Source organism: Pogona vitticeps, chromosome 6 (genome assembly GCF_051106095.1).
Source record: "Pogona vitticeps strain Pit_001003342236 chromosome 6, PviZW2.1, whole genome shotgun sequence".
Lineage (NCBI taxonomy): Eukaryota > Metazoa > Chordata > Lepidosauria > Squamata > Agamidae > Pogona > Pogona vitticeps.
Genome location: NC_135788.1, coordinates 19290861 through 19313208, shown reverse-complemented (window position 1 = coordinate 19313208; position 22348 = coordinate 19290861). Strand labels below are relative to the sequence as shown.

Sequence of the window (22348 nt, the reverse complement as noted above, 5' to 3'; positions counted from 1 at the left end):
TTTTATTGTTTCAGTGAAGCCTCAGCTCTTTCTGTTCTGTCGGAGGAAAAAACAACACAAGAGACATCTAACAGCCGAACTGGGTCTTCTTCTGGCAGCACTATTAGAAAAACTAGCAGAGAAAGAACCACGTATGTATTTGAATTTTATAGATAATTCTTTTTCCCTCTGAATGTGATAAATTATGTGCTCCAAGGAAACTGTGAAAATTCAGAGTAAAGAAATACATTGCTGTGTTGCCCAAAGATGTCTTGTTACCAAAAGTGTAACCAAATACTTTCCTGTCCCATTTGAAATCTTGCTGTACCAATTCTGACATGAGTTCCTCTCTTCATCTGTTCCTCTTCTCATCATCATGATATGGTTTTTGCTACATATATGTAGCTTCATCTTGCTTCTTGATTTGTGTTCTGATTCTAAACTCATTTAGCGTTAATGTGGCCTTAACCATTCCTTTGGTTGGTTTTCTCCTTTTAAAAACATTAATCAGCCATGGGGAGAATTTAGTTCAAATTAGAATGATGGCTAATCTGTCTTTGCACTAAATGACCCCCTTCCCAAATTATCCTAATGCTGCTGTTGCAGCAAACAGGAGCTTTGAGAAAGGAGGATTTGGGGCAGGAAAATGGTTGTGGTGTGGGAAGGATTAGGGGCAAGGCTTGGATTAGACTGAAGCTTAAGTGTGTTTCAAAAACAGAGGAAGATCACAACTGTAGGATTCAAAAATAGGTTTATATCACATCTGATTTAGAGCTTAAAGTTTATACAACCTGCATCTTCTAGGATGCATAATGTCTTTTTCCCAGGCATAGATTTCCTTTATATTTGCTCATCTTTGAGCATATTCTCATTAATTGTTTCTGACTTAAAAGTGGGCTGTTGTTGTTTTTTTATAGATAGCAACCTTCCTAGGCTTCAGTGGTCCTCATTCTCCATCTTCTTGAACATTCATTTTTTATTGGGAGGGGAGGTGGGAAGCTCACCAATTCCTATATGTTAATGTCATTGATTAAAAGAAAAGCATGAGGTACTGCCAGCTATTTACTGGACAATTTCATCCCCATATCCAATAAATGTTGCAAGTTTATGCTGTCTCTGAAGGGTAGGTAAAGGTAAAGGTTCCCCTTAACATTTAGTCCAGTCATGTCCGACTCTAGGGGGCGGTGCTCATCCCCGTTTCCAAGCCGTAGAGCCAGCGTTTGTCCATAGACAGTTTCCGTGGTTGAATCTATGAAATAACATACTGTCTTATCAATCAGTGACTGAAATCCAGCAGTTAGTCACTACTAGAGTAGGCCCATTGAAACAGTGGAGAATTGGTAAGTCAGTTCCTCCATAAGTTCCATTGATTCACTGGGACTACTGGATTTCAGGCAATGTATCATATTTTAGAAACATGTAATAATTAACATTGTCAGCTACATATAAAATAATCCATAAAAGAAAGAATACGGGCCAAGATATGAAATATATGTGCCTCCAGGTGTTCTTGGCCTTCATGTGGCCCTGCAGATGTTGCTGGCCTGTAACGTCTATAGTAACTCACTGCTGGCTGTGCTGGCTGCTTGAGAATGATGGGGGTTCCCAAAACCTGAGCTCTCAGAGGGAGAACCCTGGCAAATTATCTTTTTGGCCCCAGTGAGCATGCCCATAGGCAGTACTTTTCAGGATGATGGGAATTATGGTCCATTACATCTGAAGGACACTAGGTGGGGGAAGGCTGGCATAGGCTGTGTAATTCTGCAAAAGATACCTGGCAGTACTTGAGTCTTCCTTCCCCTACTGGGGATTTCCTGACATGGCAAAGACCATCCTCCTGCCTTTTTTCTCATCTAATATAATCACTCAAGAGTTTTCCAGACATGAATTTTATATAACACTATACAATATAATAAAAAAACTGTTAGATAATAATGACATCAACAGACATGTTTATTTCCTCCTGATGCAGATCTTCATTCAAGCGTGAAATGAAACGTATTTGCCATTCTTGCAAAAAACTTTTATTTCTGTACTTTATTGTCAGTCACATCTGGTTTGTAGCACTATGGACTGGCTGTTTCTCTCCTCTTCTTCCAAGCCAGTTTTGTGTGTGTGCCTGCAGATGCACACAGGCATGTGTTTAATACTGAGTAAATTGCTATGCTGCTCGTCCACACAAAGCAAGTTGCACTGAAGTGCCTTTGAAAACAAAGAGATTTTTAAGTGATGATTTCCTGATTCAACAGATCCTACTAAAGTTATTGGAGCCTCCTTCTCAATCACATATATAGGATTGCACTGTAATATTTCATATTGATTTCAAAGAGACCTAAGTACAACTGACCTATTCTAGACCCAGTTCACTGTTCATGCTGCCTCCTATTGTTGCCATTGCTATTATGTTATAGGCTTTCCTTTCTTTTTCTGGGGCAGGACTGTTTGTTTTTAAGGCACTGGGGAATAATATTAAGAAGAGGGAGGAAATTTTTTTTGGCTTATATAAAAGAATACATTATTGCCAATGTTAGTATTTGGCTAGCTCAAATCTATTTCCTTACCCAAAGCAAGACACCTTTTCTGGTCCAGCAATAACAAATTATATTTCATCTCTTCTCCATTGAGTTCCAGAGGACTTACATAGGTTCCAGCAGTCTCTCATCCAGGTGTTATCCATACCTGGATCTAATTATTTTGAGTCCATCTTCATGATGACAAATGACTGGTAATATCTCCCTACAAAGTAGAAATCATAGTGCTTTGAAGGCGCAAGAAGAGGCTGGAATAGGTGATAACTTTTTGGTCAGAAGTCTCTGATCTCAGCTGAACCATTGTTTTTCTGTTGTGAACTATGAGTGAGATTGCAGTTTACCTTTCTGATACTCTGATGATTATCATACTGTTTCTCTGTTTACACCCTGCTGTGTTCCATCCACAATAGTGGCTGTGATATAACCATATGTCAAGGGAAAGTGTCGATTCACTGATGTGACCATTTTCAAAACTATTTTTTGTGGTTGAATTCTTCATAGGGAATTGCTGCACCAAAGATTCTTATTAGAGGACAGACCAACCTTTGTCCTGCACCAACAGTTTCCCCACTCCCTATGCAAATCAGTGTTGACCATGGTACTTCTGCTGGATTATGTAATGATGGTGGAACTCGTGAGAAGTTTGAAAGTACTGGATATTGTTATACTAAATAGAAGCTAGCTTTACAGCCTACATAATAACTTCTTTCAGATGCAGATGAACTAATTTATGTTGATAGCTGTATCTGTTTTGATGAGCCATGTACATGTAAGTCACTGGAAAAAGCAAGAGGAATTGAATTATTATAAAACAAGGCATAGGAGCTAATTTTCAGTATTTGATTTAGCATGCAAGAGGGCATGGTGTTCCATCTTTGGGTTTTTCTTGGGAGGTATCTAGGGGTTCTTAACATCATTTCCAATTGCCCTTTATGTGATGTGTGTGCAACTCCTTAAGAATTCCAGTGCCTTACTTTAGTCAAACAGAAATAAGATACTTTGTAATTTTGATAGGTTGATGGATGAAAAGCCAGAATCTCCAGGGCGATCTTCTTCAATCAGTAAAGGAAGCGTTAGAGAGAAAGGATCAAGGTACTGCATTTTTATTTAGAAGTGCAAACATTTTAACAAATAGTTATTTTTATTTTATCATTTTAATGTACCATCTGTGTTCTTGGTGCTTTACAAATACAAGTTTTGACAGTTTTCAAAGTGGTAGGTGTGTTAGTCTGTGCAAGCATATCAAACAAGAAATGGGGGGGAAAACCCCAAAAAACACAAAAAAATAAAGAAGACAAAAATGTTGTGGCACTTTAAAAAGAAGGCTACATTGACTCACACAACTTGCAACTTGTTTCTACTAATCTCTTTCACTTTGTCATGGGGCCATGTATACGAATTGAACTAGGAAGCTATAAATTGCGGGGTGTATTGGCCAATTTGTCTATATTCAATTGTGCAAAATCAACTACCTATGATTTTAACTTAACTTTCATTTTCCGGTCCAAGTAAACATGGCAGCACCTCCAGAAAAGTTCAATGTGGTAGAGCATAGGACCATGATCAAGTTCCTGTTTCTCCAAGGGAAAGGTGGAAAGCAGATCCATGATGAAATGTCACAAATTATGGGTGACAGTGGCCCTTCATATGCGACAGTTAAACGTTGGGTTGTCAATTTTAAAACTGGCCATTTCGGTGTTGAAAGTGAGAAACCCAGTGGAAGGCCTGTTTCTGTCTCTGTGCCTGCAAATGTGAAAGCCATCCATGACGTGATCATGGAGGACCGCCGAATATCAGCCAAAAATATTGCTGTATATCTGAGAATATCACGTGAGAGAGTTGGTGCCATTATCCACAACAACTTGGAAATGAGAAAGCTGGCAGCAAAGTGGATCCCCAAACTCTTGACAACCGAACAAAAGTGTGGAGTCATCTGTGGCTGTTTTGGAACATTTTGCAAGAAATGAGTCAGATTTCTTGGGCAAACTGGTAACTGGTGATGAGACATGGATTTACTGTTATGACCCTGAGACAAAGGAAGAGTCTAAGGAATGGAGGCACAGTGGTTCTCCCAGGCCAAAGAAGTTCCGAGTGCAAAGGTCAGTACAGACGCAAATTGCAACAGTTTTTTGGGATAAGAAGGGAGTTCTGCTGGTGGACTACCTCCAACAGGGTTCAACCATCAATGCAAAATATTACTCTGCTTTACTGACGATATTGAAGCAAAACATCAAGGAAAAACGTCGAGGAAAGCTCTCCAAAGGTGCCATCCTGTTGCATGACAATGCCTCATCACACACTGCAGGTGAAACAATGGCAAAACTGACATCCTTAGGCTTTCAAGTGATGCCCCATCCACCCTATTTTCCTGACTTGGCTCCTTCTGACTATTATCTGTTTCCCAAACTCAAAAAACACCTAAATGGACAACGATTTGGGAGTGTTCTGGAGGCAACTAATGCTGCAAATGAGTGGTTACACCAGCAGTCGGAAGAATTTTATTTGCAGGTACTTAAGAAGTTGCAGGACAGATATTGTAAGTGCATTGACTTCCTGGGAGAATATGTAGAATAGTGTGGCAGTTACAACTTCCTAGCTCATTTTTTTCTGGGAAAGGCTCAATACTTATCAGCACCCCCCTCATAAATGATTGCCATATAGTTTCGGTCCTATATCTAACAAACTGGACTGGATCAATGAAAGATCACATTAAAATATAGCAGTTAGGCTTTAAGATGACAAAACATTTTTGTCTTTTTTGTTTTTGTTTTGTTTCGTGTCTAACCAGTTTGACAGGTAAACCTTATCAGGCTTACATGATAAAAACAGACAGAAGACAACAGAGGAAGGAGAGGGAAATGAAGGCTGGGTAAAGATAGAAATGGCACATATATTGTCTATTACATTATAATAAATGTGCCTATTTCTAAATTAGGCTTTCCTGCTCTAGTTCTAGCCAAGTTTGCCAAACCATTTGGAGCTTTCAGTCGTGTCAACATTAAAAAAAAACTAGTTAATGCATAACCATAAAGAAAAAATATTAATTCTGTTTTATACTCTTATGTTTTATTTTATAGCTGTACCATTACACAGGCACACTTTTGAGAACATGCATATTCTTAAACTCCTCATTAACTTTTGACAAGACCACTATGGGACATCTGAATTATGTAGAGCAGGTTCTCCAAACTTTTCAGTGGGAGGGCCACATCATATATGCTCCACATTTTTGAGGGCTGAAAATGTGCATGCCCAGCCACAGGCACACATGCACCTGCTTGCCTGCCAGGCCGGATAAAAAGGCAAGGTGGGCCAGATGTGGCCCATGGGCCACTGTTTGGAGACGCCTGGTGTAGAGCTATAGCTTTAAAAAGCACTGTCCAATGTACTAACAGGCCAAAATATAACTGTGTACTTCTGCCAGTTCTTCCTGCTTCCACAATACTCCTCAACCTCTACTCCCTCCTGAACCCTCACCCCTGTGCACTGTAGAAAACTGCTTAAGTTAATTGGGAAACCCTGAAGGACAGGAGTTTAAGGTATACAAGGTAGAAGAGAGGGAAAAAGTCAGCAGTTCCACTGGCACAGGATTCAAGATGTTGAATCTTGACCATTATGCATTATGAAGATGCAAATTTATTTGATTAAGCACATTTCGGACCAGCAGTATGAAGTGACAGTGCATTATATATGAAAGTACTATAATGTATGTTTTCAGGGATTTGAGGTATTAGGATTCAGCCAGCCAGGCAGCCAGCCAGCCAGCCATTTACCTACCTACCTACCTACCTACCTACCTACCTACCTACCTACCTACCTACCTACCTACCTACCTACCTACCTACCTACATACATACATACATACATACATACCTACATACCTACATACCTACATACCTACATACCTACCTCTGCCTTTCTCCTTAAAAACACCCAAGGCAGTTTACATCAGTGAAAGTCAATATTTAAAGCTGAAAACAATGAGTATACAATAGTAATTTCAGTGGGTCCCAAACTTTTTGACACCAGGGACCGGTTTAGTTGAAGATCATTCTCCCAAGAACCGGAGGGTGGGCCATGGGTGCAGGGAGCAGGCGTGCTGGTGGGTGTCTATGCATGCATATGGGAGGTGGGCAGAGGTGCATGCATGAGTGTGGGGGCAAGTAGGCATCTGTGCATGCGTGTGGGGCGGGCATGTGTGTGTGTGCATGCAGGAGTGCATATGTACATGCGTGAAGGGGGCAGGACTGCATATGGGCACACGCTCCTTCAGCCCTCGAAAATCTGTCTTGGCGGCCCAGTCCTTCCAAAGCCAAGGACCAGTACTGGTCTGCGGCCCAGGGGTTGGGTTCCCTGTTTTAAATCATTAAAAGCTAAGAACAATGAGTATAAAGAGGCAGCTCACATTATTAAAAGACAATATTAATGCTAAAACAATAAGTATGTAAATACTAAAAAGGAGCAAACAAATACCATTCTGAGAGATGGTAATCACAAAGACTCAGCTAGAGCAGTAATGCATAACAATTCCTCTAAAAGGCACTTATGTAGCTGGCCACATAGCTAGTCACTCATGTAGCCGGTCATTGAGAGAAAGCTTCCCTGGTGCATATCAAGCTGCACAAAAGTTCATGTAGGACTTTTGTTGTTTTTAGCAAGAAAAAGGTCCTCACAAAAAAGCATAACTGCATCCTATAACTTTGGGAAAGGGGAAGTGCAGGAGAAAACTGTGGTTTCATGAATTACAGTGGAGAGTGGCCTTGGAGATTCCTGTTTTGTGTTAGCCTGGCTCAACTGCTTTATCACTGTTTAGCTGTTGGATTTGAGGTTTTTTGTTTTGCAGGTTGTTTGCTTGCATTTAAGTTTTTACTTTTTAAAAAGGCAGAATTTGCATTTCTGTTCTTCAGTGACCAGTAGTACATGGACTCTTTTACTGTTCTGCTTATGCAACTTGCTCCAATAACACAGCAACTGAAATCCTGTTGCTTACATTAAAAAAACTGTAACTTTTAACCTACATATTCCTAACTGGGAAATAAAGTGTCTGACATGATTCTTAGGGCCATGTGTATGTGTACCAAGTGAGCAGGTACATCCCACCCTAAGAATTGTGGTGGGAACTCTTTACTTCCAAGCTAGAAATGATCTAAAATTTATGAATTTCCTTGCAATAAGCAACAAGATTTCAGCCATTTTGTTAGGTCTGACATATATTCATTGCCAGAAAAGAAGCAGAGCATTATAACGAGAGAGAGAGAGAGAGAGAGAGAGAGAGATGTAATTTCTAAATGGCATATAATGTAAATTTGGAAATTATTACTATAATCTAAATAGAAATATAGTATGTCTCACCATAATGGGGAGGACTGATTGGATGATCTTAGTGCCCATCTGTTCAGTCTGCTATCTAGAGGTGATAATTCTTGAAGCTTGTAAATAAATAAAAGTAAATAAATAAGTAAATCGAGTTGCCTAGGATTTACTTCTGAATATTGTCTATATTTTGGGTTCTATTGTTTCATTAAAACAAACCATCTTTGGGCATGAGGGATGAACAGTGGTTCCAGGGTTGACCCAAAAAATGTATCATGAAGTGATGGTACCTATAATGTGGCTATCATGTCAGTCCACACAACATTTTTACATGATTTGTAGACTCCCATTGCTTACGAACTTAACACTTTGGTCTAAACCCAGTTGTTAATTTCATCTAGAATAGACACGTTGAATCAATGGAACTTACGTACATTGTACATTAGTGACTTCCCATTAATTCAGTGGGTCTACTCCAGTTGGGACCAGCAAGTGGTTTCAGGCATATATATGAGAAGATTGATGTACTTCTGTCTGTACCTGTCCCCATTATTACACAGTGGACAGATTCATATGGTAAATGAGACTCACCTTTTTCAAACTGCTGCAGTCTTTCTCAGGGCTGTTAACTGTAGCTGTCTATGTATAGTTTAGATGACAATGAAAACTTGGGTAGGATAGAAAGGAAGGTATTTTCTGAAGATCTCTAATTCTTGAATATTATCACTTGCCAATTGACAAAATGCACCAGGAATTTAATTCTTTTGTTGTATGCATTTGTATGTGTAAGGAGCCAAGTCTATCTAGAAAATACTGTGTACTGTACAGAAGTATTTTTGAGAGCACAACAACTTCCAATAGAACATAAACACCATGTGTCATATCATTGCAAAGAGTAGCTTGCATTTTCCAAGCAACAAGGGCAGGAGAACATCTTTCTATCTTCTGAAGCAGGCAGGTCTTGCCCTTTATTAGTTAAATAGGGATTTATAGAGAGAAACTAATTAAAAAAACCTGTGTTACTTTTTTCAAAAGGAAAGGGAAAGGGAAAAAAGAAGAAGAAAAACCAAAGGAAGAAGAAGTGGAGCCAGTTATGCCTAAAATTGTTGAAGAAGTTCCTCAAAAAGTTATATGGCTTCCTCCTGTTGACCACATTTTAGTGGATTACATCTCCGAAGTTTCCAAAATAATTCTACCATTGGCAACCACCAAAGAACAGGTGGTAACTCTTGCACAGTGAGTACCAGACTGGATTCGCTATCCATTCAAAGTAAATAGTTGAGGAATTCATTTCTTAATCTATGGAGCAAAGTTTCCATTGTGACCTGTTTTGCCTTGTCATACTTCAATATAGTGGGTTTTTTGACATGCACATGAGGAAGCTTTATGTTTCATATAAAAATGTGAAGATAAAACTACGAAGTAGTTAATAAAATTGGTAAACATGAGGCAGGAACATCTGCCTTAGAAAATGAACAGAAACAGTCACTAACAGTCATTGGATTGTGCAAAACTCTTCAGAAAGTGTATAAACATACAGAAACCAACAGTACAGAAACTTTTTACATTTCACATTTTTAAGTGAACAAGTGAAACTGGAGGCAGTCAGAACTGTTCTCACATCACAGCAGCAGTCTTCTAGGATGAGGAGGAGGAAGAAGGCAACTGGGCACTGCTGGTAGAAGCAGCAGGTTCCTCTTCCTGTCTCGGCCTCTTCGTGAGGAACCTCTCCATAGTCAGCTGCTTCTGCTGCCTTTTCAGCATCCCTCTGAAGGGGGATATGACCCTTGCGTCAAACATGCTAGCAAGGTTATGTGCCACAGCCTTGTCCGGGTGGTATCGCTGTGCTACAGTCTGCACGTTTTGCCACTGGTCTAAGAACTCTTTCAGTTTACTGGTGGACAGCTGTTCCTCCCCTGGCTCTTCTTCATCTCCCAAAAAGGCCTGCTCCTCCGTAGCCTCTGCCTGCAGCTCAACCAGCTTCTGGGTGGACAGCTCCTGGTCATGGCCCTCCACCAGTTCACAGATGTCCTCCTCTGTGACCTGGAGGCCCATGGTCCTCCCCAAGGCAACAATGTCCTCCATCACTGTTGACTCTGGTGCAGGCACAGAAACACCAGAGTCACTTGTTGCCACACAGTCTGGCCACAGGTTGCGCCAAGTAGAATTAAGATTTCTCTGGCTAATCCCATTCCAGGCTATGTTGATCAACTTCAAACAGGTGACAATGTCAAAGTGGTTCCTCCAGAAATCACGCAGGGTGAAGTTGGTGGAATCGGTCACCTTGAAGCAGTGCCTGAAAAGCTCCTTGGTGTACCTTTTTTTGAAATTCGCAATCACCTGCTGATCCATTGGCTAGAATACCGGGGTGGTGTTAGGTGGCAGAAACATGAGTTTAAAGAACTTGAACTTCTCCAAGTCTTCCTCAAGGCCTGGAGGATGAGCAGGAGCATTGTCCATGAGAAGCAGGGACTTCAGCGGCAGGTCATTGTCCAGCAGGTACTGCTTGACAGCAGGATCAAAAGCAAGATTGACCCAATCCACAAACAGAACTCGTGTGACCCAAGTCCTAGCGTTGTATTGCCATAACACGCTCAGCTGACCTTTGTTCAACTTGTGCTTCTTGAAAGCCCGTGGTTCTCTGAGTGGTACACCAGCAAGGGCTTTATCTTCAGGTCCCCGCTGGCGTTGGCACAGAAGAGGAGGGTAAGACGATCCTTCATGGGCTTGTGGCCAGGCAACTTGCACTCCTCTTGAGTGAGGAAGGTCCTTTTGGGCATCCTCTTCCAAAACAGCCCGGTCTTATCGCAGTTGGAGACCTGCTATGGAAGGTAGCCCTGTGTTGTCATGACCTCCAAGAACTCCGTGGCAAAGTCCTCAGCCGCAGGAACATCGGAACTGGCAGCCTCTCCATGCCTGACCATGCTGTAGATTCCAGATCTAGTTTTGAATCTCTCAAATCAGCCTCTGCTTGCCTTGAATTCTTCTAGCTCGGCTGAGGTTCCTGGCTCTTGCTGCACGAGGTCTGCATACAAGGCCTTGGCCTTCTCACAAATGACAGCCTCAGTCACTGTGTCCCCTGAACACTGCTTCTCTTGCATCCAGATGAGCAGCACCTTCTCTACCTCCTCCAGAACAGCTGGCCAGTTCTTCACGATCCTGGTGACTCCCTTGGCTACATCTGTGGCAAGGATCTTCTCTCTCATCTTAAGGATGGTACCGATGGTGGATGGATTCCTCAGGTACTCCCTGGCGATGTCTGTTACTCGCATGCCTCCATCGTGCTTCCTGATGATCTCTTTCTTCATCTCAAGTGTAATCTTCTCCTTCATCATCTTCCCGGCCTCTGCAGAAGCAGGCTTCTTGGGACCCATATCAGCAGCTGCTACATTCACAAAAACAAAAGGCAGTGCTTTACATCCACTTCCCACACACCTTCCCACACTCCTTCCCACCACTAGCCAAAACTGCCCTGGACAAACAAGTGGCATAAACCCCACCAGCACAAGCTAAGCCCACCACCTTTCCTGTGCAATTTACCAATAATAATAATAATAATAATAATAATAATAATAATAATAATAATAATAATAATAATAATAATAATAATAATAATAATAATAATAATAATAATAATAATTGGCATAACACCCCCACCAACACAGAACAAATGCACACCTACCTTTTGCTGGCCAAAAAGTTCTGAAAAACTTCAATTTCACCAAAGACCACACCAACTTCTCCAAAGACAGGATGCCTCCACAACACAGACCACACCAAACACAGGATGTGCCCACAACACAGGCCGCAGTTGCTCCTCTTGAAGTCAACTTTGAAACTGCACGTGGAAAAGTGAACTCAGGATGCATTAGGGAGGCTTTTTAAACCTTCCCAGAATAATGCACAGTGCATCCTGGGTATTAACGGCTGAGATTTGAACCAAAACAAACAAACAGAAAACCTGAAGACAATCATCTGTAAAATCATTTGTCTTGCGAGTCATCAACCCAAATGTCAAAAAACATTCGTCTTGCAAAAATCGTCCATAAAAACATTTGTCTTGTGAGTCATCAACCCAAATGTCAAAAACATTCATCTTGCAAAAATCGTCCATAGAAGCATTCTTTTTGCGATTCATCAACCACATAGCCAAAACCATTCGTCTTGCGGGTTTTTCATCCCGCGAGGCGTTCGTCTTGCGAGGCACCACTGTATTAAGCTGACTATCCAAGAAACGTTCTCCTTCCAGGCTTCCCTCTGCTGCAGTATCCATTTCTGCTGCAATGGGTAATTTCTGCCCCCCTTAACATAGAGCATGCTAAGAGTACAAAAGCATTCTTAACATGCTCTATCAAATTTAAACCCTCTCTGTACATCAGGTCTTTATCAGTTGTAGACCTCTCTAGGTGTTCAGGGGTCAGTGAAATGGGATTCTCTCTAGCTTTTGTAATACAATCATTTAAAGTACTATCTTCCTTCTGTTCACCAATACAGGAAGTATTATTAGGGGTTTTCAATATAACCTCATCAGCCATTTCTGCTACCTCAGGGTTCTTCTCTAAACTGGGGCATCCCTGGTTTGATTCAGAGGTTGGGGATTCCATTTTTCCCTCAGGGATTGTTAACTGCTCTCCCAGGGAACATGTTACTCTACAAGCACTCTGCACATGCTTAGTGAGAGCTAGCCCAATTAAACAAGGTGCTGGAATTTGATCAGAAATTGCGACATCCCAAATTCCGACCCAATCTCTATAGTTCATCTTTACTTTAGCCATAGGTAAAGTCACTGGAGTAGAATTTATTCCCTTGATTGTAACAGTTTGGTTTGGAAGTATTTGTTCTCTAGGAACCACATGAGGATGACACAAGGTTATATTGGAGCAGGCATCAACCACTCCCACATAAGACTTCTTATTAATAAGAATTTCCTCACCAGGGTTCTGTACTAAAATATCTTCTGTCTTTACAAGAAAACATTGAACAACCTTGGCTAGTGGCAGATCAGAATTTTCTGTCATGCTAGTTGCCATGGAGACAGAACCATTGTTACAACTTTCCTCAGTGGCTTCTACAGTCTTCAAGCAGCAAACCTTTTTGGTCTGACCATCACCTTTTCCATTTTTATTCTTGTTTTTCGTACAATTTGACTGAATATGTCCAAACTTTTCGCAGTTATAGCACTGTCTTCTTCACTCACTCTGAGATGATCTATTAAACTTTTCCTCAGGGTTCCCTCTCTTCAGAGGACTAGGCCCTGACAACTCAGGCAAGGCACTACTCTGGCCTTCTTTCCCTGATGTTTCACTGAGGTAATTTTTTTGAAGGTTCTCTTATTGTTGTCCCAGTTTTGCTTGTTAAATTTTACCTCAGTTTCACCTGCTTCTAATAGATTTTTAGGATTTTTGTCTTTAACTAAATTCCCCAGGCAAAATAGAATAAAATTGTTCTAACCCAATCACATTTTTCATCTGCTCTAGAGAAGTGGCATTTTCACGTTCCATCCATTTGTCCAAACAATAAAGCAGTTTAGCCCCTGTCTGGGAATAAGATTCTTCAGGTTTTTTGGTAAGGGAATGAAATTTGGTAAGGGAATGAAATTTTCTCCTCAGGTGTTCTGCATTTATGCCAAATCTAGCATATACCATCTTTTTATATGCTTCAAAATCTCTAGCCTGCATCAGAAGCATCTGAGAATACAGTTCCACTAAATCTCCACTTATTTATGATCTTAGCACTGTCATCCTTTCTTCGTTCTTGATATCAAAGTCCCAACACGCTCTCTCAAATGAAATAAGGAAAAATTCAGGGCAATCTCCTTTCCTATATTGGGGAAATTTCTTTAGGTCGATCTTTGACAGATTTCCCTCACTAGAAATGTTATTGTTATTGTTATTCTGAGCAGATAATTCTAATTGTTTCATTTATATTTGAAATTCCATTTCTCTTTGTCTTCATTCCATTTCTCTTCGTCTGCTTTTTTGCTCAAATGCCATTTGTCTGGCCTCTTGCTCATCTTAGAGTTCCTGAGTTTTCTTTTCAGCTCTGGCTTTTCCTCAAATTTCCATTTCCTTGAGTGCTAGCTCCTTAGCTTTCTCCTCAACTCTGGCTTTAATCTCCAGCTCCTTAGCTTTTTCTCACAATTCCTTCAATTTATTCTTGTTGTAATTTCCATTTCTCAAAATCTTGGGTGCTTAAATCCCTTTGTCTCTCTGAGGCACCCTCATCAATTTCCTCCTGTTCCATTGGAGTTAAAGGGTCTCCATGTCCCTCCATTTCTTGAGGTAAACTCTCTGCCTCACAACTTCCCTTTTGGCAACGTTTGGGGGGCATGTTTACTTCTGAGATGATTAGTTTTCACTGATTGTACTGATTTTAAAAATGAACTCTTTCTGCTTTTAATCCCAGTCAGTGAAATAATTTTATATCTCAAGCCTCTGCTTTTTCTTCTATCTCCTCAGATCTGCTCTGACCTCTGGCTTCCAATTTTATCCACCAGCACTCCCTTCTCTCACAGCCTTGGATTATAGGCTAGCCCACTGGTGTTCCAAATCCTGAGGTAAATAAACAGGAATTTTTCCTTCAGAGTCATTCCTTATCTTTATTCCCCCTAGATTTGGGATCAGAAGCCCCACCACTAAGCTCTTCCACAAAAGCTCTAGCAGGTCACCCGCTTCTTCACCACAGACCTCTGACTAAAAAGGTGTCCTTGACTCAGAAAGAATTCACTTTCAACTCTGGCTTTACTGGATTCTTTCATATTCCACTGCTGGACACCAATTGTGACATTTGCCCCTTGTGGCCTGTTTGTCTCCCCAAACACAGAGCTCACAAAAGCAAACCAAAATCTCTTGACACGCTGCCACCTGTTGATTTCCTTATCAAAGTACTTTACTTAGGAAAGACAAAGGTCCATTCAGTACTGACTTCTAATAGAACAGGTTTATTGATTACAGATGGTTTCTAGGATAATTCATAAGCATATTCTTTCAGTTTCACCAAGCATCAATATTTATTCATTTTATTTATTCATTCATTTTATTTATTCATTCATTTCATTCAATTTATTTATTTATTTATTTATTTATTTATTTATTTATTTATTTATTTATTTATTTATTTATTTATTTATTTATTTATTAGATGTCTATCCCGCCCTTTTAGACAAAGTCTACTCCAGGCGGGTTCCATTAAACATTGTAAACTAAAACAGTTAAAAACAATTCAAAACAATAGTTATTAGTAATGCTTAATAATGCTCAAGATGGGAAAACAGAAAATTATAATAAAAATAAAGTATTGACAGGAGGGAAGGCCTGCCTAAAGAGCCAAGTTTTTAATTGGCTCTTAAAAACAATATTAATCTTCTATATTAAATATCACAGGTTATTAATCACTCCTCAGACCCCAAACTATCCTTCTCTCAGATTCCTAACACAGACTCCTCTGACTCTCTGATTGACTTCTCTCAGGCTCCGCCTTTTTAATATCTCTCTCAACTCCGCCTCTCAACCATATTAGCATAGAAAATGAATAATACATAACTTATTACCTAACAAAGGGTGAACGCTACACTCGTCTATTTCTTTTTTGGGACAGACTGCTGTGCCACCTCTGGAAATGGTGGCTCTTGTAGATGTCCAGTGTTATCCCACTTTGTAGCATCAGTGTGATATCTTTCTAATCCCAAACAAATTGCAAAAGGGAAATCTTTGACAATATTCTATAGGGACAGGAAAATTGAGAGGTGGGGGCTTATCCGGAAATGGAGGGGCATCTGTACCTTTTCTTGAAATATATTTTCCTTTCACCTATATTTTTCATGCTACTTTGAGCAGCAGAGAAGCTGCAGTTGGTGTTCAGTCCAGACCACCATTTTCCTCCACAACATCTCATTTGGAATACTGCCCTGTTAACTTGATTCCATACTAGGTTTGTGAAATAGAGTTGTCGAAACTGAAAGAAATATCATTGTAAGAACAGTGTTAATAAGCCTGATGAAAGTGCTCAATTTAATTCAACTTGTCGGCTTTTAAATAGGTTTGTTGGTGAAAAGATGGGTGGTCCAATTGAAAAAGACAAGTTACATGAATTCAGCTGGGAACTTCATATAAGTGAAATTAAATTTGAACTCAAATGTAATGTTGTGCCTGTTGGGAAGATCAGCAAAGGGACCTTCTACCACCGAGCTTTGCTTTTCAAGGTAAAGCAAATTACTTAGAATTACAGAACTGTTTTAATGGCACATGTTTAATTTTTAATGAGCAGATAGCGCATACAAATGCACATCCATTTCAGTATGAACTTGTCATACTGTTCAAACATTATTTGTATATCTTGGTCATTCCGAGTTTAGTCAGTACTGATTTCCAAAAAAAAAAAAAAAAACCAAACAAACAAACAAAAAACCCACACATTCCTGTACTATAAAGTATAAACACCATTTAAATCATTAGTGAAGAGATGTGAACAAAGCTAAGACAAGGCTATGCTGTAAGACAAATAACCATACTTGGGAAGTGGTATAGTGCCATGACCTGACATTCTCTGGGCAAATCTCACCTTTACTGTGGACCAACTGAGAGGCTAACCATTGTGTCACAACCTATCTGCAATATGAAGATCACAATATTCATCTGCCTTACTGTGTTGTTCTATGGATGTTACTGTTTTATTTCTTTATTTAACATACTGTATTTTTATTCCACCTTTCTCCTTAAAAAGAACCCAAGATAACATTTGGGAAGTGTTTTGGAACAGCAATACATACACCTAAATGGGAAAGCAAAATCCTTTCTCCTATGTTACTAGTTTCCCATAGACAAGGAATTTGTGGCATGGAGGAGCAGTTGGATATCACTGCCTGTCTTCTGATGTGGCGTAGGTCCAGCCTGGACAAAAATACTGTGGTACCACATTGTGTCACAGGGAAGTTTATGTAAGCAGGAAGTAATGTTTTCTTCCAGATAAAAATATGCACCCTTCCTCATGTGTGGAAAAACAGTATGTAAGGAAAAGGGATAGGCATCCTTCTGAAATGCTGATTCACAATGCACAGCAATTTTGTTTTGTTTAGATTAAGGGACATTTAAAAGTCAAATCCCCACCTACAGTCAGAGGTAGTATAATGTAGTGCAGTACTGCTCCATCCTGAGAAATGGATAAACTGGCCCATAGTCACCCGCAGTACCACATGCCTTTTCTGTGTCCTTGGATCAACCTTTGGAAGCTGACACTTCCACTGCCCCACTCTCTAGAGGTGTCTTCTGTCTGCAGCTGTTCACCTAGATGGTGGTGCAAGTTTGTTCTGCTTTGTGCTGGTTTGCTCCTGTGCAGGATCTGCTCGTGAACTGTGTTCCACTTTGTAAGCATGTGTCATTTAAGTTCCTGGTGGGCATTTTTCTACTGGTCATTCTCCATGCCCTGTGCATGAGTAAAACAAGGAGGAAAGGGAAGAGAACCTGAAGAGTTAAGGAGAGCGTGGATAAGGAACAGGGGAGGGCAGTTTGTTAGGAGTGATACATCAGCAGTGATTCTGGATGTGTGTGGGCAGATGGTACCAGGATGACTCAGAATAACGCAGTACCTCCAGCAACAAAGATCCTCCCCCTCTATGGATGCAAATACCAGAATGATCTATTCAAATCACCACCAACAAAAAACCCCAGAAGTATCCAGAACAACCCCAGAATGAATGGAGACTAGACATGGGATATTTGTATTCATATTCCTGCAGATATGAATATGAATATCAGCATCACAGGTGCCTGGAAAATGTAGTCCCTCCACCCCCAAAACTGGCAGGTCCAATTACTGGTCATTCCCATCATGCCAATTGCAGAAGTAGCCCTGCTGGCACTTCCCTGCCTCCCTGCGCAACTGATTGCTCAACAGCTGAGCAAAGAGATTTGTCATCATGCCTCCTCACCAGAGAGGTCAGATATGCAGAGAAGCGATGACTAGGCTATTTCGATTACTGGCATGAACAATGTGGGCTGCGCATGTTGCATAGTGACCAGTAATTGGACCTGCCAGTTCGGGGAGTGGGGACTGGACTTTCCTGGTGCCGATATTTGTATTCGTAATCCCCAGGGATATGAATATGAACGTCCCATTTCTAATGGAGACAACAACAGTGGGTGGACGTGGTTATTTTCTTTTTTCCTACCTCTACCATATTCACTTTTGTGTTTTTGTCCGTTAAAGGGCAGTATGTTAAATTGTGAACCATTGAGAAAAGGATATTCTATAAGTGTGATAACAACAGGCAAATATCCTAGCAGATATTCACATCTGTCTCCTTCCTTCTTTAGGCTCTGGCAGATCGGATTGGCGTTGCCTGTAGCTTAGTCCGTGGTGAGTACAACAGAGCATGGAATGAGGTCAAATTAGTGGATGACTCTCCCTTGGGGATACCTGGACTTCTGCTTCCTCCTCGAGTATTTATTGTAGATCTCATGTATCAGCTGGGCAACCTGATGAAAGAAGGCAGTCCAGAGGCAGATCACTATCAACGTATATAATGTTCTTTTCAGAGTTCTTCAAATCCTAAAGCAGATTATCAAACAGTTGTATTACATCTGTGCAGAAAGGTTCGCCAGGCTTATTTTCAATGCTGAGCTGGGTGCCAAGCATTATATGCACAGACCAGCATGGATGGACCTTTGGATCCTTCATTTTTCTGAAAATCTAATTTTTGCATCTCAGAAACCTCATTAGGCATCATATAGAATTTCAGGATGAGTCCTGTTCATGTTTTTGATTCACTGTTCTGAATAAAAGGCAGTTATCAGGTACATAAAGAGGAAGACTGGTTATTTTGTAAACGAATAAAATAAAGATGGCTGTTACAAGAATTAGATCTCAACATCCAGCACTCGGGTCTGCGTGTAGCCTTGAAATGGAAACTGTGTGACGAGTTGGCACTGCTAGCAAAACAGTACTCTTCCTGTATTATGTAGGGACAGCAATCTTTACAAGCTCTTTTCCTTCCTACTGTGCACATGGGCAGATGACCTCTCCATCCCTCCAAACATTATTCTCTACCATGGTTATGGGCTGACACCCATTGACATAGGCATCCTTCAGTCTCGAGAGATTATGGTAACATGCTCTGAATCGAGGAGTCTCCTCTCCAGAGCATGAAGCCTGGGTAAGGTAATATGGAGGATAGGCTGTTACCCAAGCAGCAGATTCCCCCCTCTCCACATTGCTGAAATGGTCCAATGGAAAGGCAAGAGCCAATACAACTGCTTCCAGCAACGTCGCAGGAGTTGGCAGAACGACACATGCTGCCTTCGGGACTCCAGCTCCGGATTTTGCCTCGAGGTTAACTCCTGAAGCCTTTTCCATGAATGGATATAGCCACAAGGCAGTGGAGGTTTGAAATCGGAGTTTTCCTTCTCCTAGATGGGCTGCCTTCCATGGCTGACGAGCCCCACCTACCCCACCCATTACAGTAACTTTAATAACCTTTAAAGGGGATTAGACACAAAAACATTTTTTATTTATTTATTTATTTATTTATTTATTTATTTATTTATTTATTTATTTATTTATTTGACTTGTATACCGCCCCATAGCACTACGAGCACTCTCCGGGCGGTTTACAATTTAATTATACAGGCTACACATTGCCCCCCCCAGCGGGCTGGGTACTCATTTTACCGACCTCGGAAGGATAGAAGGCTGAGTCAACCTTGAGCCGGCTACCTGGGATTTGAACCCCAGGTCGTGAGCACAGTTTTAGCTGCAGTACAGCGTTTTAACCACTGCGCCACGAGGCTCATTATTTAGGAAAAGCCCATCAGTATTAACTAACCATTATAGGTACTGTATATGCAACCTCTATATTCCAGAGATCGGGTTTTTCTGGAGAGCTTCTGGACTTCCCAGATACAGCCAGTTGGTTATTGTGGAAAAGAGGATGCTGAAATCCATGAAATCTTGCCATGATCCGGCAAAGCGTTTATGTTCCTATTAGCACGATCAAACTGTCACCATCGATGACATGTTGGGTGGGGAAGTTGTAACAGATCATGTGCAGCATACTAGGTGTAGATATGAATCACGAGGTCAGGACAATTTTTGTTTGCCATAATGTTACTCCTATTGTATTGTGATAGGTTTTGCTCAAGAACTAAGAGCCATTTGCATTTTTATGAAAAATCCCTTCCATAAAGATACATGACCAGCGACAAAAGTCATTAACATTTTTGCTGTGTTCTGCTCTCTTCTTTTCTTCTATTGACCATTTGAATTTAGCAGTGCACCTACAGTCTGTACATTTTTACTCTGCCTTTTCCTTAAAAGGATCCAAATTAACTTACATCATTAAAAGACCATATTAACGCTAACAACAGTCAGTATACAAATACTAAAAAGGATGAAAAAACCCATTTAAAAAACTATAAGCAACACAAAAACACATTCAATGGAGTAAGGTATGACAACTAATTAAAAAACCCTACTCAGGCAGCCAGTCACTCAGGGAAAGTCTGCTTGAAGAGAAAGGTCTTCACCTGCTTTCAGGACAGCAAAAATAGTGTGGGCTTAGCCTTTTGCAGGAGGAAGTTCCAAAGTCTGGGTACAGCAACAGAGAAGGCCCTCTCCCGTGTCCCTGCCAACTGCATCTGAGAAGCTGGCAGGACCAAGAGAAAGGTCTCTCCTGATTATCTTAACATTCAAACAGATTTAGAGATGTGGTCCTTGAAATAACTTCAGCACAAGCCATTTGGGGCTTTATATATTAGAATGAACATCTTGAAATCAGCCCATAGATGAATGTGATCATTTTAAATATGTGATCATTTAACCTCCTAGAGTTCAGCTTTTTAAGAATCTCTAGAAGCAAGCGATTTTGCTGGTGGGATCTACCAAACCTACCAGGCACAATTTTAAGAGAAGGAGGTGGTCCCTGGACTATGTTAATCACTTACACCTCCCCAAAATAATAGTTTGGAACAGCTTGGTTTGGATAATAAAACTGCCTCACTTGCTCAGTTGGAATTTCATGCATCTTCTTTGATAGGCTGGGTGTATTTGAAAACTCAGGGCAAACAACGATGCTTGAGATGGCAGGATCTAATCTAGAAAAAAAGTGGGCTTCTGAATCCATCTTTTATGAAATAAGTATTTACCCTCTAAGCTTGACCCCTCTAGATATATTGATGTTTTAAATGAAGGAATCTCAGGAGAGAGGCAAGACAAGCAATTGGATTAAATATTTCATATGAGCCTGAATCAACTCAGAGTTATGAAAGGGAAAAAGATGAAATGCAAATGGGAATCTAAAATCATTATCAAAATGCTGTAGCCCTTATATTATCAAATATTATCAGTTCAAAGTGATTTGAAAATGGGCTTTGAAATATCACTGCGGGCTTATATCATAAATACTCTGTTTCTTTTTGGACCTTTTCTATCCTCCTGGGGAAAATGTCTATAAAAGAGAAAAGGGGGAAATGTTGCTTTAATGAAAGAGCTTGAACTCCACCAAGGAATCAGCAGCCACATAATGAAGAAGAATTAGGAGGAGGAGAATGCAAGATTTTATTATTGCCCCCTCACCATTGATAGCAAATATGCAGCTCAGCACAGCACATTGTCTGCTGCTGTGGGAAGGATTCCAAGCCGATTCCCTCACTGCAAAAAATGGGATACTTTTAGCACAGAAATCAGTCTGTCGGGAGGAAGAGCCATTTAGCTCTGATTGGTGCATGAAACATGACATACGCCTGTCCTTAAATCATTTATATTTTACTTTTTTATGATGCAATTGTGCATTACCTCTTTCTGCATTTGTAATTAGAGGATGTAACAGATGGCCTGAGCCCAGATCATGGTGATAAATCCATTCAAATAATGTACAGGGAAGCTGTTGTGGACAAATGATTCTTTGTCCAGTGCTTTGTTCCAAGCCCTGTATTCTTTGGGAACACACAGAAAGTGAATATTATTCAAAAATAGCCTTATATCAAGGATACAAGCATTTCTAGCCCTCTGAAAATGTTCCTCTTGTTTGTAATAATATTGGGTGTTTATTCCCTGGCCCTTGTTTATAACAAGAGGCTCAATGAAAGATTGTTTTAGGTACTAGTCTGGTAGAACTCCTGCCAGACTGAATAATTTTTTTTCCAGGGGAAATCATTTTATGTAGTGGTAACATGCTACTGATCACACACAGATTTCCTTTGCCTTTGGTGGAGTTATAATGTGGTCCAAAGGCTTGAGGAACAGGTTCCAGCTATCGCTGCTGGTGACTGCTTAGATGGTTTCAACAAGTCACTGGGAAATTGCTGACAAAATACCAGTTTGGGGGAAAGTAGGTATATTGGTCTGATGCAGTAGCCCTTTAAAGATAAGCAAATTTTATTTAGCATAAACTTTCATGGACTGCATCACACTATCTGACACAGCTATTTATCAGCAATCAAAGATTGGCTGAATAAAGTCCTTGAGGCTGCCGAAAGAGACACCCTGATAGGCAGACATCTATTGGAGGGGAGAAAAATGAGGCTCACCCCTGC

General features: G+C 40.5%; 1 protein-coding gene across 4 annotated transcripts in view; it reads left to right on the top strand.

The window, feature by feature from the left end:
* The window catches only part of ARMC3 (armadillo repeat containing 3), a 79324-nt gene extending 57309 nt beyond the window's left edge, over positions 1-22015 (top strand). For all 4 annotated transcript variants that reach the window (XM_073003061.2, XM_020801685.3, XM_073003058.2 and 1 more), the window contains 5 exons: positions 15-131; positions 3525-3602; positions 8859-9059; positions 15861-16023; positions 18134-22015. In XM_073003061.2, coding sequence (XP_072859162.1) covers positions 15-131; positions 3525-3602; positions 8859-9059; positions 15861-16023; positions 18134-18343 — 769 coding nt within the window. In that variant the 3' untranslated portion in view covers positions 18344-22015. The remainder of the gene's footprint in view (positions 1-14; positions 132-3524; positions 3603-8858; positions 9060-15860; positions 16024-18133) is intronic.
* The last annotated feature ends 333 nt before the right edge of the window (positions 22016-22348 follow it).